Consider the following 21,460-nt stretch of genomic DNA (forward strand, 5'->3'; position numbering starts at 1 on the left):
ATACCAATAAATCTTATTTTATATTTTATTGGGTCAACACATATCAAGGGCAAGAGCCACTTGAGGATAAGGGTTAATGGAACAATGATTTCAGGCTGGAAGATGAGAAACACTATGAGAAGACTAACATTTATGATAAAAAATTGTTGACACTTGATTTGAAGACGACCAGGTTGTAATGAGCAGGGAAGTATCCCGGCGATAATATTTTCCACAGGCAGGAAGCTCTTGCGAAGAAGCTTTATTCATGGAAATTCTATCTGAACTTAGGCACATGAGTGGGAGAAAATTTTTTTTTCGTTTTGGTAGCACGACTGATTTTTATTGTGAATGTATCACAAGGAGAAACAAAAGATTAAAGCTCAGTCGAGCACTTTCCATAGAAATAAAAATAGAGTAGACAGGGACTAGCAACCCCCCGTCTATTAAAACGGAATTTTAGGGAAGAGAAGAAATCACCGAAAATTTATTGAAATATATCTCCCAAGGGCTACGAAGTACACCAGCAAGTCGAATAAGTCATTCATTCAAGTGGTGTCCTGTCTGGAACAAACATTGACGGCTATAATTCTCTATATATATCTCTCCCTTAAGGTATTCATGAATTCATTGTTGCTCATTATTGAGAACCCTATTCACACTGTTTCTCGAAAGTGTTTGATGTATTGTCATCGCTTTCTTTGCATTTGTATAGACATTAAGGGCACTGCTCGGACAGAAAGAAACTGTACCCAAAGGAATCTTCTGCTCAGCATAGTGAAATACGAAATTGTGCACAGAATTATTCATGACCTCACATTACCCTGATCGAGAGAGTGGGGCTGAAGTGAGTTCTCGACCGTGCTCAAAGCTCCCCCACAGACTAGCGGAGAGAAGGAGGCGCCTTAATTTTTTCCTTGAGAGTAGTGCTGTCCTGTCACCCTAAACAACACCTAGTAATTTCAAATGGTTACCCGTCTGGTACTGGCCAGGGTCATCATTGCTTAACTTCGTTGATCTGGAGAGAACTGATATGTCAATATGATTATGTCGTATAAGTTATAATTAGTATAAAAAGTATTACGATTGATATGTTTATCCGTGTTTTGTTTCCTTGTAAAGGCAGAGTTATCCCTGTCATATTCTTGGAACTGATTCTACCCGATATTAGAAATGGTTTTCTGGTGTGCTCCAACTGAATGCCATATTTGCATGATTTTTCAAAATCTTAACACTGCGTCCATCAAGTCATTTTTTTTTTTACTGTAGCAGTCGCCCAGACTCCCAAAAGTTATTTATCTTTTTCCCACGGTGGGATGGTGTGATACAAGGGTCGGAAAGTGGGATTTGAAAAGCCAGTGCCCTAAAGAAAGAGCACTTTGGCCTGCAAAAATAAAAATGCTTTGACAACCCTCGCGGCATTCCTCGATTGGGGCGCCCCAGGCGATTAGCAATAAACAACCCCCCCCCCCTTTTCAAAGGAAACAGTCAAAGGCCGAGAAGTTGGACCCCATAGAACTGCACAGGACCAGAGACATACACCAGTCAACAGAGAAGAAGTCATCTCAACAATAGAGTGAACTGTGTTAGTTTTGATGCCAAAGGAAACTTCAAGACGTGTGTGTACTCAGATTCCCATAACCAAAACATAAGTAATATTTCTATCCATTGCACACATATCTTCTTTATCTACAATCTTGAAAACACGTCTTTCGTATCAAATTTGATTATTCTGTATGCTATCTCATATATATATATATATATATATATATATATATATATATATATATATATGTGTGTGTGTGTGTGTGTGTGTGTGCGCGCGTTTATGTGTGTGTGTGTGTGTGTGTGTGTGCGTTTATGTGTGTGTGTGTGTGATGTTTGGAGGTACAAAATTTATAAACACATTTGAAGATTAGTGGAAATCTCTCCAGAGCTCTTTCGACCATCATCTCATCAGGAGAGAAAAAAAAAAAAATATATATATATATATATATATATATATATATATATATATAAGTGAAAGTGTCTGTCTGTGTGCGTGTATATCTGTGTATCTGTGTGTCTGTGTGTGTACATTTCCCTACGTAATAACTCTGTCAATTTTACGTCTACAGACTCGAAATTTGATATACAGGGTACTGAGATTTGGGAAAATCAATGTGATCGGTTTTCGGCCAGAAATTTGGCGATTAAGGGGTCAAAGTTCAACGATTTGACCTTTGAGAACTCTACCAAACTCCTCCGATAATTTTTTGTCTAAACACTTGAAATTTTAGATATATATTCCTTAGACATGGATCTAACTTAATAACTTAATTTGAGACCAAAACAATAAATGTTAAGTGGTTATAATGGGGGTCAAATTTAAAAAAATTTGACCGTTTATTGGGGTTTTTTTTTTGCTCAACATACACCTCCAAATTCCCGGGCAACGCCGGGCACCCATGCTAGTTATCGATATATTAAGAATTCCGCTTTCGAAAATAAGCGTTGTTTGCCTGAGGAGGTCTCTAGTTACTAAATACTAGAAGACCGAAACATGCTCATGACTGTGTAGCAACAAATTACAGCTTATGTAAAGACAAATTGGAAATGTAACTTGCTCTAGTTCCGTATTGAGCATTCTTGTATTAACCTCGTTATATTTCACTGGTTAGCCTACCTTTGAAAAATAGCAACCTCAAATTATATATATATATATATATATATATATATATATATATATATATATATATATATATATATATATATATATATAATTCGAGAGCGAGTTGATGTAGTGATTGCAGGTGATTAAATGACTTACTGACTAGATGGTTTTCTAACGAATGATAAATATTTTTAAAGGTTAAAAACTTCAAAGACTATATATATATATATATATATATATATATATATATATATATAAAAAATAAAGATATTTTATTGCAATTTATTTTCGCCATTAATATTATTTTCGTTGCTATCGATTTTTCTCCTAATGAGATGATGGCATAAATAGCTCTAGAGAGATTTCCGCTAATGTTCAATTATATATACTATTATATAAAAGTTAGAGTGTGTTTGAGTTCCTGCCTCGTACGTTCTGAAACGACTGAACTTATCTTTTGCAAATTTCACACAAAGGTAATTTATATGACTGGCAGTGTTCTTAGATATGTTTTGTACAGGAATTCATCCGATAAGTATCGAAAAGCGAAAAAAAAAAACCGTTCATAAAAATAGTTTTTTTCTTAAAGATAAAAAAGAATTTTTACAAGGAAATATTTTACGTTACACCGGCAAAGGAGGTAATAAAATCTTTCCAAATGATTTCTTCTTAAAAAAAACCCCCGGAATTATTGATATCTGGAAATATAGCTGATTGGTAGATCATTCAACTACAGATCGATTGATCCCCTGTTAAAGCTTGGATATACCTCCCAATCCGGTTTGAGCCGCAAACTGTTATCAACTGTCGTAAACTGAAAACTGTCCAAAGACCAACTATGACTCCTAAATTTATTGGCTCGGGATCAGAAATCCTAAAAATCTCATCTTCGTCACAGAATAACTGGTAAGCGGAAATGTATCGTGCTTTTTGCCATTCTCCAGCTGATTAACAATCCTATTTCCGATCTCCTTTGTGTAACTTGGTGAATCGCTTCCCTTTATTGTCCTTGGTTATTTACTTTAAACAACTTTCACTCTTTTTTATAAGTTACTTCCTAACACTTTCCCCCTTTTTTATAAGTCACTTTCTAACACTTCCTCCTTTTTTTTATAAGGGACTTCCTAACACTTCCCCCCTTTTTTATAAAGCACTTTCTAACACTTCCCCCTTTTTTATAAGTCACTTCTTAACACATTCCCCTTTTTTATAAGGCACTTCCCAACATTTCCACTTTTTATAAGTCACTTCCTAACAACCCGCTTCCCTGATCAGGAAGAACAACACGCATCACTATTAGATCTGTTTTTGACCACAGTTCCTGATGATTGTGTAACGAAAGCTGACAGCCCACTTGGAAACGCTGATCATGCGGTAATAATGGTTGAAATCGCCCTAAACTCTAGACCCAAAACTGAAGAGCCAGTGCTCAAAACAACGAGATATTATAAAAAGGCTGACTGGGAAGCTATCAGAGATCTTATCAGAGACGCCCCATGGGGAAATATTTTTTCTCTTCCTGCTCAACAGTGTGCAACTGAGACCACTGAATGGTTCAAAACTGCAATCGAAGCGCATGTTCCCATGCGGAAATTCTATAGCAAGCCCCACTCTCCCCAATGGTTTACTTCGACTTGCGCAAATGCCATTGCTCAAAGGCAGCATGCATTCCGCAGGTTTAACCGACATAAATCCAGTTCAAACAGACAAAAGTACATAGAAGCTAGAAGTAATGTTAAGAAAGAAATAGCGACAGCTAAGAGGGAATTTAAGGAAACCACTAAAAAACGCATCGAAGCACAAAAATTAGGAACTCGTGACTTCTGGAAAATCTACAACAGTGTAGTAAATAATGGGCAATCAACAATTCCCCCACTAACCAACAATCACGAGGTTGTTTGCTCAGCAACCGAGAAGGCTAACATGCTTGCCAGTCGGTTTGCCTCCAACTCTACACTGGACCCTCTAAACCACCCCCTACCTGACTTTCCTATGCAGACAGACGCCAAGCTGGAAATCACCCCTGCTCAGGTGCATGCTATCATAAAAAACCTTGACACTTCCAAAGCATGTGGACCCGACCTCATCCCAGCTGTGCTATTAAAAAAGTGCTCAGCCGAAGTAGCTCCAGTTCTCTCCAAACTCTACAACAAATGCCTTAATGAATCTTGCTTTCCGAGCTGTTGGAAAACTGCTTCTGTTGTACCAGTATTCAAGAATTCTGGCGAAAGAACTGACCCATTAAATTATCGCCCTATTAGCCTCCTCCCACTTTTTGCCAAAATATTTGAGACCTTAATTAACCATGCTCTAGTCCAGCACCTTACAGATGCTAAACTTCTGACCGACCATCAATATGGATTTAGACAAGCCTGTTCCACGGCAGACATCCTCACTGTAATCTCTGAACGCATATACCATTCACTGGACAAAGCGGGAGAGGGCAGAGCGGTAGCTCTAGATATATCTAAGGCTTTTGACAGGGTATGGCATGAGGGTCTCCTCAGGAAGATTAGATCTTACGGTATCACTGGTAGAATACTTAACATAATTAAATCTTTCTTAGATAAGAGAAAAATCCAGGTTGTCCTCGACGGTCGTACGTCTAAACAATATAATATAAATGCGGGAGTGCCCCAGGGATCTATCCTTGGTCCTCTGCTGTTCCTGATATTCATAAATGACCTCCCCGACAACATTGCCTCTGAGATGGGTATATATGCTGATGACACTACACTCTATGGCAGGCACAACAGGAAGACAAATGAACACATTTCTAAAGAAATGGCAGAAACACTAGAGGAAGACCTCCAATCTGTAGTGGAATGGGGACAAAAATGGATGGTAACGTTCAATGCCACCAAGACAAAACTGGTTTCATTCAATAATTACAAGAAACCTTCTCTACCACCTATAGCAATGGCCAACAACTCTTTAGCTGAGAGTACGTCTTTCAAGCTCCTTGGCCTAACGTTCACAGGAAACATGAGCTGGAACAATTACATCGAGAGCATTGCCAGGGCCGCTGCGAGGAAGGTGGGCTCTCTCTACCGTGCTAGAAAACTTCTAACACCCGAAAGTATCCTGTACCTCTATAAGGCCACTATTTGCCCATGTATGGAGTATTGCTGTCATATTTGGGCCGGTGCATCGGCTACTAGTCTCTCGCTCCTTGACAGGGTTCAAAAGAGAGTTGCAAATCTGATAGGCCCTAAACTGGCATCTAAACTTCAGCCTCTGTCCCATCGTTGAAACGTTGCATCCCTCTGCCTGTTCTACAAGTATTATAATGGTGAATGCTCTGAAGAACTGCAAGCACTTGTGCCCCCACGACGTGAACACCCTCGACAGACCCGACAAGCTGCAAAATCCCACCCCCACACTGTAGAGATCCCTAGATGTAAAAGATCTTTCTACTCCAATAGTTTCTTCCCCAGAACTGCTAGACTTTGGAATTCCATTCCAGGTCACTGCTTCCCCAACTGTACTGACATGCATAAGTTCAAGTGCAACGTGAACCAACATCTCGCTGCCCTAATCCCTACATACTACCCCAGTAGATGTTTCCCCTGATAGTAGCCTCCTACACCAAAGTGGCAATGTGCCTTGTTTGGGGTGAAAATGTAATAAAAAACAAAAACAAAAATTCCCCCTTTTTTATAAGTGACTTCCTAATACTTCCCCCTTTTTAATAAAGCACTTCCTAAAACTTTCTCCGTTTTTATAAGTCACTTCCTAACACTTCCCTCTTTTTATAAGTGACTTCCTAATACTTTCCCCGTTTTTATAAGTCACTTCACAACACTTACCCCGTTTTTATAAGTCACTTCCTAACACTTCCCTCTTTTTATAAGTGACTTCCTAATACTTTCCCGCTTTTTTATAAGTCACTTCCTAACACGTTCCCCTTTTTTATAAGTCACTTCCTAAAACTTTCCCTTTTTTATAAGTCACTTCCTCACACTTTCTTCCTTTTTTATAAGTCACTTCCTAAAACTTTACCCTTTTTTATAAGTCACTTCCTAAAACTTTCCCCCTTTTTTATAAGTCACTTCCTAACACTTTCCCAATTTTTATAAGTCACTTCCTAACACTTTCTTCCTTTTTTATAAGTCACTTCCTAAAACTTTCCCCCTTTTTTATAAGTCATTTGCTAACACTTTCTCCCTTTTTATAAGTCACTTCCTCAAACTTTCTTCCTTTTTTATAAGTCACTTCCTAAAACTTTACCCTTTTTTATAAGTCACTTCCTAAAACTTTCCCCCTTTTTTATAAGTCACTTCCTAACACTTTCCTCCTTTTTTATAAGTCACTTCCTAACACTTTTTTCCTTTTTTATAAGTCACTTCCCAACACTTACGCATTTTTATAAGTGACTTCCAAATACTTTCCCCGTTTTTTTAAGTCACTTCCTAACACTTTCCCCGTTTTTATAATCACTTCCCCTTTTTTATAAGTCACTCCCTAACACTTTTTTCCTTTTTTTATAAGTCACTTCCTAACACTTTACCCTTTTTTATAAGTCACTTCCTAACACTTTCCCCCTTTTTTATAAGTCACTTCCTAAAACTTTCCCCCTTTTTTATAAGTCACATCCTAACACTTTCCCCCTTTTTTGTAAGTCACTTGCTCACACTTTCTTCCATTTTATAAGTCACTTCCTAAAACTTTTCCCCTTTTTTATGAGTCACTTCCTAAAACTTTCCCCCTTTTTTATAAGTCACTTCCTAACACTTTCTTCCTTTTTTATAAGTCACTTCCTAACACTTTCCCCCTTTTTTATGAGTCACTTCGTTACACTTTCTTCCTTTTTTATAAGTCACTTCCTAACACTTTCCCCCTTTTTTATGAGTCACTTCCTAAAACTTTTCCCCTTTTTTATAAGTCACTTCCTAAAACTTTCCCCCTTTTTTATAAGTCACTTCCTTACACTTTCTTCCTTTTTTATAAGTCACTTCCTAACACTTTCCCCCTTTTTTATGAGTCACTTCCTTACACTTTCTTCCTTTTTTATAAGTCACTTCCTAACACTTTCCCCCTTTTTTATGAGTCACTTCCTAACACTTTCTTCCTTTTTTATAAGTCACTTCCTAACACTTTCTTCCTTTTTTATGAGTCACTTCCTAAAACTTTCCCCCTTTTTCATAAGTCACTTCCTAACACTTTCCCCCTTTTTTATGAGTCACTTCCTAACACTTTCTTCGTTTTTTATAAGTCCCTTCCTAAAACTTTCCCCCTTTTTTATGAGTCACTTCCTAAAACTTTCCCCCTTTTTTATAAGTCACTTCCTAACACTTCCCCCTTTTTTATGAGTCACTTCCTAACACTTTCCCCCTTTTTTATAAGTCACTTCCTAACACTTTCCCCTTTTTTATAAGTCACTTCCTAACACTTTCTTCCTTTTTTATGAGTCACTTCCTAACACTTTCCCCCTTTTTTATGAGTCACTTCCTAAAACTTTCCCCCTTTTTTATAAGTCACTTCCTAACACTTTCTTCCTTTTTTATAAGTCACTTCCTAACACTTTCCCCCTTTTTTATGAGTCACTTCGTTACACTTTCTTCCTTTTTTATAAGTCACTTCCTAACACTTTCCCCCTTTTTTATGAGTCACTTCCTAAAACTTTTCCCCTTTTTTATAAGTCACTTCCTAAAACTTTCCCCCTTTTTTATAAGTCACTTCCTTACACTTTCTTCCTTTTTTATAAGTCACTTCCTAACACTTTCCCCCTTTTTTATGAGTCACTTCCTTACACTTTCTTCCTTTTTTATAAGTCACTTCCTAACACTTTCCCCCTTTTTTATGAGTCACTTCCTAACACTTTCTTCCTTTTTTATAAGTCACTTCCTAACACTTTCTTCCTTTTTTATGAGTCACTTCCTTACACTTTCTTCCTTTTTCATAAGTCACTTCCTAAAACTTTCCCCCTTTTTTATGAGTCACTTCCTAACACTTTCTTCGTTTTTTATAAGTCCCTTCCTAAAACTTTCCCCCTTTTTTATGAGTCACTTCCTAAAACTTTCCCCCTTTTTTATAAGTCACTTCCTAACACTTCCCCCTTTTTTATGAGTCACTTCCTAACACTTTCCCCCTTTTTTATAAGTCACTTCCTAACACTTTCCCCTTTTTTATAAGTCACTTCCTAACACTTTCTTCCTTTTTTATGAGTCACTTCCTAACACTTTCCCCCTTTTTTATGAGTCACTTCCTAAAACTTTCCCCCTTTTTTATAAGTCACTTCCTAACACTTTCTTCCTTTTTTATAAGTCACTTCCTAACACTTTCCCCCTTTTTTATAAGTCACTTCCTAAAACTTTCCCCCTTTTTTATAAGTCACTTCCTAACACTTTCCCCTTTTTTATGAGTCACTTCCTCACACTTTCTTCCTTTTTTATAAGTCACTTCCTAACACTTCCCCCTTTTTTATGAGTCACTTCCTAAAACTTTCCCCCTTTTTTATAAGTCACTTCCTAACACTTCCCCCTTTTTTATGAGTCACTTCCTAAAACTTTCCCCCTTTTTTATAAGTCACTTCCTAACACTTTCCCCTTTTTTATAAGTCACTTCCTAACACTTTCTTCCTTTTTTATGAGTCACTTCCTAAAACTTTCCCCCTTTTTTATGAGTCACTTCCTAAAACTTTCCCCCTTTTTTATAAGTCACTTCCTAACACTTTCTTCCTTTTTTATAAGTCACTTCCAAACACTTTCCCCCTTTTTTATAAGTCACTTCCTAACACTTTCCCCCTTTTTTATGAGTCACTTCCTAAAACTTTCCCCCTTTTTTATAAGTCACTTCCTAACACTTTCTTCCTTTTTTATGAGTCAATTCCTCACACTTTCTGCCTTTTTTATAAGTCACTTCCTAACACTTTCCCCCTTTTTTATAAGTCACTTCCTAACACTTTTTTCCTTTTTTATAAGTCACTTCCCAACACTTACGCATTTTTATAAGTGACTTCCAAATACTTTCCCCGTTTTTTTTAAGTCACTTCCTAACACTTTCCCCGTTTTTATAATCACTTCCTAACACTTTCCCCTTTTTTATAAGTCACTCCCTAACACTTTTTTCCTTTTTTTATAAGTCACTTCCTAACACTTTACCCTTTTTTATAAGTCACTTCCTAACACTTTCCCCCTTTTTTATAAGTCACTTCCTAAAACTTTCCTCCTTTTTTATAAGTCACTTCCTAACACTTTCCCCTTTTTTATGAGTCACTTCCTCACACTTTTTTCCTTTTTTATAAGTCACTTCATAACACTTCCCCCTTTTTTATGAGTCACTTCCTAAAACTTTCCCTTTTTTATAAGTCACTTCCTAAAACTTTCCCCCTTTTTTATAAGTCCCTTCCTTACACTTTCTTCCTTTTTTATAGGTCACTTCCTAACACTTTCCCCCTTTTTTATGAGTCACTTCCTAACACTTTCTTCCTTTTTTATAAGTCACTTCCTAACACTTTCCCCCTTTTTTATGAGTCACTTCCTAAAACTTTCCCCCTTTTTTATAAGTCACTTCCTAACACTTCCCCCTTTTTTATGAGTCACTTCCTCACACTTTCTTCCTTTTTTATAAGTCACTTCCTAACACTTTCCCCTTTTTTATGAGTCACTTCCTAACACTTTCCCCCTTTTTTATAAGTCACTTCCTAACACTTCCCCCTTTTTTATGAGTCACTTCCTAAAACTTTCCCCCATTTTTTATAAGTCACGTCCTAACACTTCCCCCTTTTTTATGAGTCACTTCCTCACACTTTCTTCCTTTTTTATAAGTCACTTCCTAACACTTCCCCCTTTTTTATGAGTCACTTCCTAACACTTTCCCCCTTTTTTATAAGTCACTTCCTAACACTTCCCCCTTTTTTATGAGTCACTTCCTAAAACTTTCCCCCTTTTTTATAAGTCACTTCCTAACACTTTCCCCTTTTTTATGAGTCACTTCCTCACACTTTCTTCCTTTTTTATAAGTCACTTCCTAACACTTTCCCCCTTTTTTATGAGTCACTTCCTAAAACTTTCCCTTTTTTATAAGTCACTTCCTAACACTTCCCCCTTTTTTATGAGTCACTTCCTAAAACTTTCCCCCTTTTTTATAAGTCACTTCCTAAAACTTTCCCCTTTTTTATAAGTCATTCTCTAACACTTTCTTCCTTTTTTATGAGTCACTTCCTAACACTTTCCCCCTTTTTTATGAGTCACTTCCTAAAACTTTCCCCCTTTTTTATAAGTCACTTCCTAACACTTTCTTCCTTTTTTATAAGTCACTTCCTAACACTTTCCCCCTTTTTTATAAGTCACTTCCTAAAACTTTCCCCCTTTTTTATGAGTCCCTTCCTAAAACTTTCCCCCTTTTTTATGAGTCAGTTCCTAACACTTTCCCCTTTTTTATAAGTCACTTCCTCACACTTTCTTCCTTTTTTATAAGTCACTTCCTTAAACTTTCCCCCTTTTTTATAAGTCACTTCCTAACACTTTCTTCCTTTTTTATAAGTCACTTCCTAAAACTTTCCCCCTTTTTTATAAGTCACTTCCTAAAACTTTCCCCCTTTTTTATGAGTCACTTCCTAAAACTTTCCCCCTTTTTTATAAGTCACTTCCTAAAACTTTCCCCCTTTTTTATAAGTCACTTCCTAACACTTTCTTCCTTTTTTATAAGTCACTTCCTAACAATTTCTCCTTTTTTATAAGTCATTTGCTAACACTTTCCCCCCTGTTTTATAAGTCACTTCCTAATACTTTCTCCGTTTTTTAAGTCACTTCCTAACACTTTCTTCCTTTTTTATAAGTCACTTCCTAAAACTTTCCCCCTTTTTTATGAGTCACTTCCTAAAACTTTCCCCCTTTTTTATGAGTCACTTCCTAAAACTTTCCCCCTTTTTTATAAGTCACTTCCTAACACTTTCTTCCTTTTTTATAAGTCACTTCCTAACAATTTCTCCTTTTTTATAAGTCATTTGCTAACACTTTCCCCCCTGTTTTATAAGTCACTTCCTAATACTTTCTCCGTTTTTATAAGTCACTTCCCAACACTTACACAATTTTATAAGTGACTTCCAAATACTTTCCCCGTTTTTTAAGTCACTTCCTAACACTTTCCCCGTTTTTATAATCACTTCCTAACACTTTCCCCTTTTTTATAAGTCACTCCCTTACACTTTTTTCCTTTTTTTATAAGTCACTCCCTAACACTTTACCCTTTTTTATAAGTCACTTCCTAACACTTTCCCCGTTTTATAAGTCACTTCCTAACACTTCCCGTTTGACGTGCATAATATCACTCAAAAGTCGGAAACCGAAATGAACATGTGTACTCAATTATTATGCTGGTTTTCGTTGCCACAAAAGTTATTTATACGAAATTAAAAATGTTCTTTTTTATATCCACCACACAACACAAATGATAAATATTTTAAGATGTTTATGTACACCCAAAAGCAAGTACATTGAAGACAGTGCCAAGACTGCTGCAAAGATAGTGGGCTCTTTCTACAGTGATAGGAAACTATTACTGACACCATCTTGTATTCCTACAAAGCTACTATTCGCTCATGCATGCAGTATTGTTACCACATCTGGGCTGGTGCATCTGCCACTAGTCTCTTTCTCTTAGACATGGTCTCAAAAATCTCAAATCTAATAGGTCCCGCACTATCAACCAAGCTCCAACTCCTATCCCCTCACCGCAGTGTTGCATGACTGTGTCTGTTTTACAAGTACGTTCGTGAAAAGTGCTCTGAAGAACTCGTAGCACTTGCTCCCCTTGAGGTAAATACCCCCGACTAACCTGAGAAGCAGCAAAATTTAACCTCTTCACTTTAGAACTGCCTAGATGCTGGAAAGCCTTCTACTGTAATAGTTTCTTTCCTCGGATTGCTTGACTTTGAAATTCTCTCCCTGCACACTATTTTCCTAATGTACTAACCCGTAGAAGTTTAAATTTAATGTGAACAGGCATTTTGCCGCTCAACTCCGTTGCAATCAAGTGAAAATTTGCCTTGTTTGGGTTGAGTAATAAAAATTAAAAATAAATAATTAAAAATAATAACAAAACGGTTCTATGGAATTAATGTGACACAAGGAAAACTCTTTTTACTGTTTCTCTTTTTAAATATATTTCTTTCTCTTTTTAAGATCTATGCCGTTTTTGTCTTTTTAGGTATTGGAGAAGGCTTTATCTATACGACATCAGTGGTTTCTCTTGGATACTATTTTAAGAAACGGCTCTACTTTGCGTCAGGAATTGCTACCACTGGTGCTGGTGTCGGACTGATGATATTCCCACCGTTAATTCAAATGCTGATCACCAACCATGGATTGGCGAGCGCCATGATGATTATAAGCGGTGCGAGTCTTCAGTTCTGTGTCCTTGGTGCTCTAATCGCACCCACCCGTCAAGAGATGACAGCCAAGCAGAACATGAAGGAGTTGCACACCGTACACAACCACGAACCAAAACTAAATACAAATATCTTACGCAACTATTCGTTTGACGTCTATCTTCTAAGTATATTGTTCTGGAATCTGGCATACGCCTTCATTGCCCAGTCACTTCCGCTTTATTCGAGCTACACCGGAAACAGTCGAGATGAAGCCGCATTTCTGCTATCCTTATCGGGATTTAGCAGTATGATTGGAAGGCTACTAGGCGGAATCGCTGCTAATGACGGACAAATTGACGGAATCATCTTATACTTTGGACCGAATGGCGTATTTGCTTTATTTTCTTTGCTCTTCCCACTCTATGGCAAATATTATAGTGGACAGGTATTTTACGCTGTGGCTTATGGACTCTACACAGGTTCGTCAATCTCTGTGCAAGGGCCAATCGTGGTGAGATTGGTTGGAATCGAGATGTTAGCCGTTGGATATGGATTGCTTATGTTCGTTACGGGAATCGGATCATTAATTGGACCACCTTTTGGAGGTTAGAAATTGTCTGGAAAATTGCTTCGGCAAAGAAGTTGCATTTTTTTGTTGCCTTTTTGTTTTTTGTTGACATTTTGTTTCTTTTTTCTTTTTCCACCAAAATAACAGATTATTGCCCACTACGACGCTACATTATTACGAAGGTCGTTCCAAAAGTAATGTCGCATATTTTTTATTCCGCCTAAATCGATCAGACAGAATGATAAATTGCATTGTTATGATGACTAGATTTATGCATTCATAACCTGAAAGGTTCATCTTTTTGTTCCAGATATTGACGGTGTGAGACTGTCGTGGATGTACGCTAAAAGCAGATATGCGTCATTGATTTTCTGCGAAAAGTGCATTGAGAATAGTGGTGACTATGTAAAAAAAAACAAAAAATCTGAAGCACAAAAGGTCGCTCGTTTTAATAGTACTACTCCCGTCTTCGAAGTTCTTTAACTTTTTGAATTAAAAAATAGGAGACTTTACTTTTGGAACGATCCTCCTATTTTAAAAAGTATGTATTTTCATGAACCGAAGGTGCTCTCCACTCCTCTACTAAGAAAAAAAAAGTACTGACAAAATGGCGGTAAATATACAAATATATAAAAGCATTTTGAATATCATTTATATATATATATATATATATATATATATATATATATATATATATATATATATATATGTGTGTGTGTGTGTGTGTGTGTGTGCTCCGATATTTCGGTGTAACATGATAACTATTCCTAGTTTTGTATGTATTAGTGTTCGACTAATTGGGAGAAACATTTAAATACAATAAGTTCTTGGAATTACTAAACGCTTTTAATCTTGAATGTTAGGCCAGATGTATAAGAAAATATCACCTGGCAGTATTATTTAGATTCTTTGGACTACTGTTTTCATCGTGAATGTTATTTGAACAAAGTTTCGGCCAATGTAACCTCCGGCCTTCTTTTGGTATATCTTTTCGAACTGTTGAATCCTTCTGTCAAACTCGGGAATCTGCACGGAATTTTGAACAGAACTATTTAATCCACGTTAATCGTATTCTATCAGCCATGTAAGTAATTTGAAATTGTACTTTGAGTGTCGCCCGTACTGAGGATTGAACCTTCAATCTTTAGAAGAGTGCCACTTACAACTGAATTTTACCAATTACTTTATCCGTTACGCAAAGAGTCATCACCTAAAGATTTCAGAAATATATCACCTGGCAGGGGTTAAATGAAACCTACTTGACAGAAACAAAACACGGTTGACTGATACAGAGACACGGCTCTCTGGAAAATATAAAACTTGGTAAATCGACTCAAGAACATTTGAAAAAGTCATCTACAAAGGTCATCTGCCGATGGGATACAGTCGGTGAATAAAGACCAGAATTGATAGAAGGCATGCCCCAAATGATGTGGCTGCATTGACTGTGAATGTGAAATACAAGAATAGGCATTTACAGGTATTTTTTTATATAAGCTTGTCCAAATTGAGATCAACAGAGTCAAAAGTATAATGAGTTCGAGAGATCAAATCTCCGTCAATTCATATGCTTCCCACACCCCTCTTACTCTACTTGTTTATCGAAACTGAAGGCATGTCTCCTGGGGCGTGAGCGAACGTGAAATACCAGAATGGATGTTTACACATTGCTGACCGAACCCATATGCACAATTCATACATATACTCTCTAACTAACAAAGTAGACACGCTAATAAGCACGCGCATCTATAATTCTTATTCCATGTATGGACACTATCCAAAACGTGTGTGTCAAAAAGTTTAGTTCGAATTGAGATTGACAGAGTCGACTGGGTTAACAAATTCGATCAACCTCCGTCAATTCCAATGCTTCCTTCAATCCGAAAACTAATTCATCCCGGGAACTAACTCACCCCAGAACTAAAAAATAAATGTATGTAATCATACTTTTATACATCAATATTTGTCATTTGTTTTAGCACAACATTAACACAAATGTAATACAACAGTAAGTTTACTTTGGACGTAAAACATATTTGCAAAATAGCATTACACCATTAAGCGATTGTGACTATTGGTAAACAATATTAAATTCAATTTATTATTCTCTGCCAATCTAATATTTTTCAGGTTGGCTGATGGCGGTTACACCATTTCTTGAAGTTGGATTCTTCGTCGCTGGTACGGTAACTTTTGAATGAATCCATTGTGAGATTATTACTAGCCGTTCTGAGGATTGTTATTCGCGAAAGAAAGTTCAATTCTCGCACATGTGAAAGTAGATAAACGCTGAAGTTTGAAGTGTAAATGACAGCTTTTGAAGAGAAGGAAACACAGCGGGGTATATAATTTAGATTATTAAGGTATTTGTCCGTAAGGAAAGTTTGCTTTGCTCAAAAAATTAGGAAACCCAACGGGGTATATAATTTAACCATTTTTATTTGGGCAAATAACAAAAAAATGATATAAAACAGACAATAATAAATGCAAAGATTGAGTTTTTTTTTGCGGGAACTTATATGAGGAAGACTGGGTAATGTGTAGACACAGCGGTCTAAAAACAAAATGGCCGTTGAGTTTGAGAAAGAAGTCTTTACTCCACATATAGATTATTAAGGTATTTGTCCGTAACGAAAGTTTGCTTCGCTCAAAAAATGTTTTTTCGTATTGAACAACGAAATCAAACTTTTGAATATTTTCATCTCCAACTATTAATTGACTGCGAATAACGGTTCAATGCATAGGGTCAATAAAACAGTTTTGTTTATGATCTTGAATTATGAAAAAATTAATAAATTTACATTTTTAACAAATAAAACACAAGACCATTCAAAATTGTAAGAAAATGGATGTCTTTGGCCATCCTGAGTTACGTTAACTAAAAGGTGTCATTCCTACTCTTAAGTAGAATCATTAAACACCATAATACCACATTTACTTCCTGCGTTTTTCCCAGAATTAAAATAATGAACAAAGCATGCAAGTAGATTTAAGTATAGGATTTGAATATATATATATATATATATATATATATATATATATATATATATATATATATATATATATATGTGTGTGTGTGTGTGTGTGTGTGTGTGTGTGTGTGTGTGTGAACGTGGCATTTTCTGTCCGTTTGATGGACGGTCTCTACCAAACTCCTCTGCTAATGTTTAGTCTACAGACTTGAAACTTGATATATAGGTGATTTGGACATAAGGAACAAATTCGATTTCGTTATAAGCCGGTAAAAATAGCTACAAAGAGATGAAAATTAAAACAAAAATGGAACTTGGTATGTGTAAATCAACTTAAAGTTCTCTTATACGCATGCGCAAATATTCATTTATACGTTAAAGTCGGTTAAATTTATAACGTTTCCTTATACATCTCACGATAGCTCAAATAGTAACGACTAAGGCTGAAGCGCTAAATGTTTTGGCTTCGATTTTAGCTGATCGCACTCAAGTCATACTTATTTTTTTGAAATCTTTACTCTATATTGGGTACAATATAATAATCAATAGAAAATTTACTCTATAATAATAAATACGGAATCCGAAAAAATGAAAATATCATATCTAGGCGTATTTTCCGATCAGGAAACGCATGGCGGCCTGTTATTATTTACCCACTAGGAGTAGTCACACAGGCTATCATCAAAGTTTTCTCTTTGAGAACAACTTGTGGTGTTCTCTGGAGTCTAAGTGACAACAAGTCTCCCCAGATTTCCGGTACTCCCCATCTCTTTTGGTAATCTTTGCAGATGAATTTGCGTTATCGCAACAGCCGCTTACTATTAATTTCTCATTGGCAGCAACTACTGGTCTTCACTAGGATTTGGATGACATTAAACCTCCCCAAAGTCCCAGGCCACTTTGCTCTCATCCAGCGGAGATCTGGCTAATACTCTCTCTCTCTCTCTCTCTCTCTCTCTCTCTCTCTCTCTCTCTCTCTTTCCATCCTTCTTGACCCTTACTTATTTGGCGTGGCGCCAGTTTATGGCGACATTTGTAAAAAGGGGGAGCGGGCGGAAGGCAGGACCACAAAGGGTGTTAACTTACAATTATTCAATTTCAGTTTTCATAATTCCATGTGATGTTCCTTTGTGTATTGGACCTGCAACAGTTCCTATTTGTCAGGCTTATGCATGTTAGTCTCCAAATTCCAGGGTTTTCCTTAATATTTCAGTCGTTTTCATTTTTATTATTCGTTGTATCTTCTTAGCCATCCCTTTCATATCAATCTCTCCCACTCTTTTTGCAAACATTTTCAGTATTGTTCCTAGTGCTCCCACTATTAATGGTGTTTGGTTGATTTTCTTCATCTTCCATACCCCTTTTAGTTCTTTTGCCAGTTCCGTGTATTTGATTCGGTTTTCTATCTCTTTACTCTTCACTCCGTGGTCTGCTAAGACGATTTCTTTCTTATTAACTATTATGACATCTGGTCTTCTTGCTTGAATGGGTTTATCCGTTTGTAAATCCATGCCCCATAAAATTTTGTGACTTTTATTTTTAAGTACTGCTTGTATCAGAAGTCTTTGTCTAACGCAAAGCAACAAACGCCAAGCAGAGATTCGCTAGTCACAAGTTGAGTCGAGTAGAGTTCGTTGTTCACAACACGAGATACACGTTGATTTTCTCTATTCGCATGTCTTAAACGCTTCTCCCACTCCTCCTAGCGACTCGCCTTTTAGAATGTTTTGGGCACACCCAATTTGCAGATACCACAGGAGACTGTTAGAGATCTATGTGTGACCGGGGGCTTTAAAAGACAACAGTTGCCATCTTGGGCCTCTTTTTTTCTTTTTCTGTCTTTCAGCCTGCTGCCGAGACAGATTCTCGCCCGTTTCTGACGTAGATCCTCTCCATGTCTATCACACTGCTGTCGGTTCATGCTTGTACCATTTGTCAGAGTGTTCAAGATGCAGTTGTCTGCATAATTCTCAGTGTACTGCCTTCCCCACCTGTTCGTGTCTATTGTTATATTCTTTTGGGACTAGTTTGCTGCATTCGCTTATTGTGTGATTTATTGTTTCCTCTCTTTGTCCACAGAGTCTGCATTTGCTGATTTCTTGCGTCTTGTCGATCCTTACTTCGATGTGGTTGGTTCTGATTGCCTTATCTTGTGTGGCTGTTATTAGGGATTCTGTTTCTCTGTTTAGGTTTCCTTTTTGTAACCATTTCCAAGTGTTTTCATTAGTCTAACCTTTGTTATCTTCATGAATCGTTTGTGTAACAATTTCTCATCCATTTTTTTTTCATTCCTTGTCTTATCCCTTGTCTTTTCTTTCTCTATCTTGTTTTTTTTTTCAGTGTCTCTTGCTGCAGTAGTTATACTTTCGATGATCTGCATTATGTATTTTTCTAATTTTTTTCGTACCATTTACACAGTTTTCTATACAAACCAACCCTCTTCCTCCGTATTTGCTTTTCACATAGAGTCGCTCAGTATCATTCTTTGGGTGTAGTACATTATGCATCGTCACGATTTTCCTGTTTTTTTGCTTTTTTTTTGTCGAAATGCCCCAGTTCTCCTTTTTCAACCTATAAATGGCCCAGAGTATCTTACTAATGATACGGCATAATCACGTTGACACACCGGTTCCCGTCAGATCACCGAAGTTAAGCAACGTTGAGTCTGGTCATTACTAAAATGGATGACCAATCTGGGAAGACCAGGCGCTGTATGTAAGAGGACGTCGACACCTCCCTGCAAAAAGTTTCAAAAATCTAACGTCGTCATCTCCCCTAACGGGGATATACATGCGATTGGGGACCGCTTGTGAATTTTATACTCCCATGAAACTTCCTCCTTCGGAAGAAGCCGGTTAAACCTTGAATAGGGTTGGTGCTGACTGCACAGACACACTAATGATACTGCCCATGTGTTTATACCTTTAATTAGGTTTCTATTATATAGTTTAGTTTTGAAGAGTTTTTTGTTTTTCGTAGGTATTCCTTTCGAGTTTTCTCTTTCATTTAATGTTGTCTGCTTCCAGAACTCTCACATATTTGTAGCTATCACGTTCACCAGGCGCCCTTCATTTCGTTAGATAGTTTCATACCTTCTGTTACTTCCAGTTTTCTCCTTCTCATGATCAGCAGTGCGCACTCTTCCATACAAAATGCAATTCAGATATCCTGCCTGAAGATTCTGATTGTATTTATTAGCATCTCTAGTTCCTTCTTGGTTTTTGCAAACAATTTCAGGTCATCCATGTACATTAGGTGGTTTATTCTTTCATCTGCATTAGTGAACTTGTACCCGGCTGGCATTTTCTTAGTATATTGCTGAGCGGTATCATGGCTATGATGGTTGTCCATCAGCTATCAGTTTAAGTCTTCATGTTTACATTGTACTTTCTCTCAAATTGGTTATAATGCCTAGTATTTTGTATATTCTCATGCATTCTATTAATCATGTAGAATCCTGTCATACGCTTTTTTTTTTGTAGTCTATAGCTATATTCTTTTTTCTAGTTTTTACCTCCTTCAGGATCATTTGGACCATGTATAATAGGTTACGTGTTCCTTATTCTTCTTTTGGGCATCTATTATTATTATTATTATTATTATTATTATTATTATTATTATTATTATTTATTTATTTATTTATTTATTTATTTATTTTATTTTTTAGGCGTGGCGTTACTCCTGTCTTGCATTACCGGTATGATGATTATCGTATTGGAAAAGAGGAAATTGGACGAAAGTGTACAGACTCCCGCCAAAGCTCGATCTGGTTCACTCTCCATCAGCCATTACGGCACAAGTATCTACACACTTAACGATCTGACGTTGGAAGTGACCCGTGAACCATCGGGTCGTTTCAGGACTGAAACAACCATTTCAGGACGTTACAGATCGGAAACGTACACTTCGGAAACATCGAGCTTCATCTAATATATTGTCGCCTCAAGAAATGAGCACAGTAAGCTGGCCAGTATACCCTGGGACTTGGTACGAGCAGAGACAATTTTGATCAGCAATTATGTGACAGTAACAGATTGGTCTTACTGTTTATGTTTGTGAACACGACAACATACACAGCACAACAATCACAGTCCGTTGTTTCAGGCAATCCCGATGGACATTATCCAAATGCAAAAGGAATCACACACACAAGAACGAAAAACATTTACCTTCAAACATCATTTTAGGTTTTCGTATCGACATTCATTAATCTTGTACACAACGAAACACACACAAATAAAATAGTAAAAACCCACAAAATAATATATGCTGAGGAATTGGTCATATATATATATATATATATATATATATATATATATAGTCTTTATTCCAGAACTATACATACATATTTCAAAGGCGTATCAACCATAAGAGGTTGAATGGCATCAGAACCTTTGAAATATGTATATATAATTCTGAAATAAATATTGTATCCTCAGCTCTCACATCCATGATCGGGCACTTTATTGGATTTTTTTCATCGGTTAACGAAAAATGAATTGCTTAGATTTTATTATTTGAAAAAGATACACTCAGTCGTTTGGGAACGTATGAGAAATAAACTCACACGCAAAGTTACTGTTATATAACAGTAAAGAGTAGAGACAGAATGATAGATACAGATATAATTTCACGTATATGGCCGTGGCTACAGAGAAAGAGGTAGTGATATGGCCCCAGCGGCTCGTAATCTAGAGATCTATTTTAACATTACGCATCAAATTAGGCTGCATTTCGACAATAACGGGTCGAATGTTGTCTTTCATGTTGTCTATTGTGTCCGGTTTATCACCGTAGAAATGGGACTTTACATATCTCCTTTGAAAATAATCTAATGGACGAAGTGGCCAATTGACAAACACACACACACACAATGACACGCATATATATATACATATATATATATATATATATATATATATATATATATATATATATATATATATATATATTTGTGTATTCCAAGGGTCAGA

The 21,460-nt window shown here is 36.7% G+C and overlaps 1 protein-coding gene and 1 pseudogene across 1 annotated transcript in view; both read left to right on the plus strand.

The window, feature by feature from the left end:
- The window catches only part of LOC145246451 (monocarboxylate transporter 13-like), a 42,288-nt gene extending 21,871 nt beyond the window's left edge, over positions 1-20,417 (plus strand). Inside the window, exons 4-6 of the mRNA XM_080108071.1 lie at positions 12,785-13,552; positions 15,646-15,696; positions 20,155-20,417. Coding sequence (XP_079964197.1) covers positions 12,785-13,552; positions 15,646-15,696; positions 20,155-20,417 — 1,082 coding nt within the window. The remainder of the gene's footprint in view (positions 1-12,784; positions 13,553-15,645; positions 15,697-20,154) is intronic.
- LOC145247083 (5S ribosomal RNA) lies at positions 19,087-19,205 on the plus strand (annotated as a pseudogene).
- Positions 20,418-21,460: the final 1,043 nt, after the last annotated feature.

This window comes from Euprymna scolopes, chromosome 24, assembly GCF_053919585.1.
Source record: "Euprymna scolopes isolate OS-2025 chromosome 24, ASM5391958v1, whole genome shotgun sequence".
Taxonomy (NCBI): Eukaryota; Metazoa; Mollusca; class Cephalopoda; order Sepiida; family Sepiolidae; genus Euprymna; species Euprymna scolopes.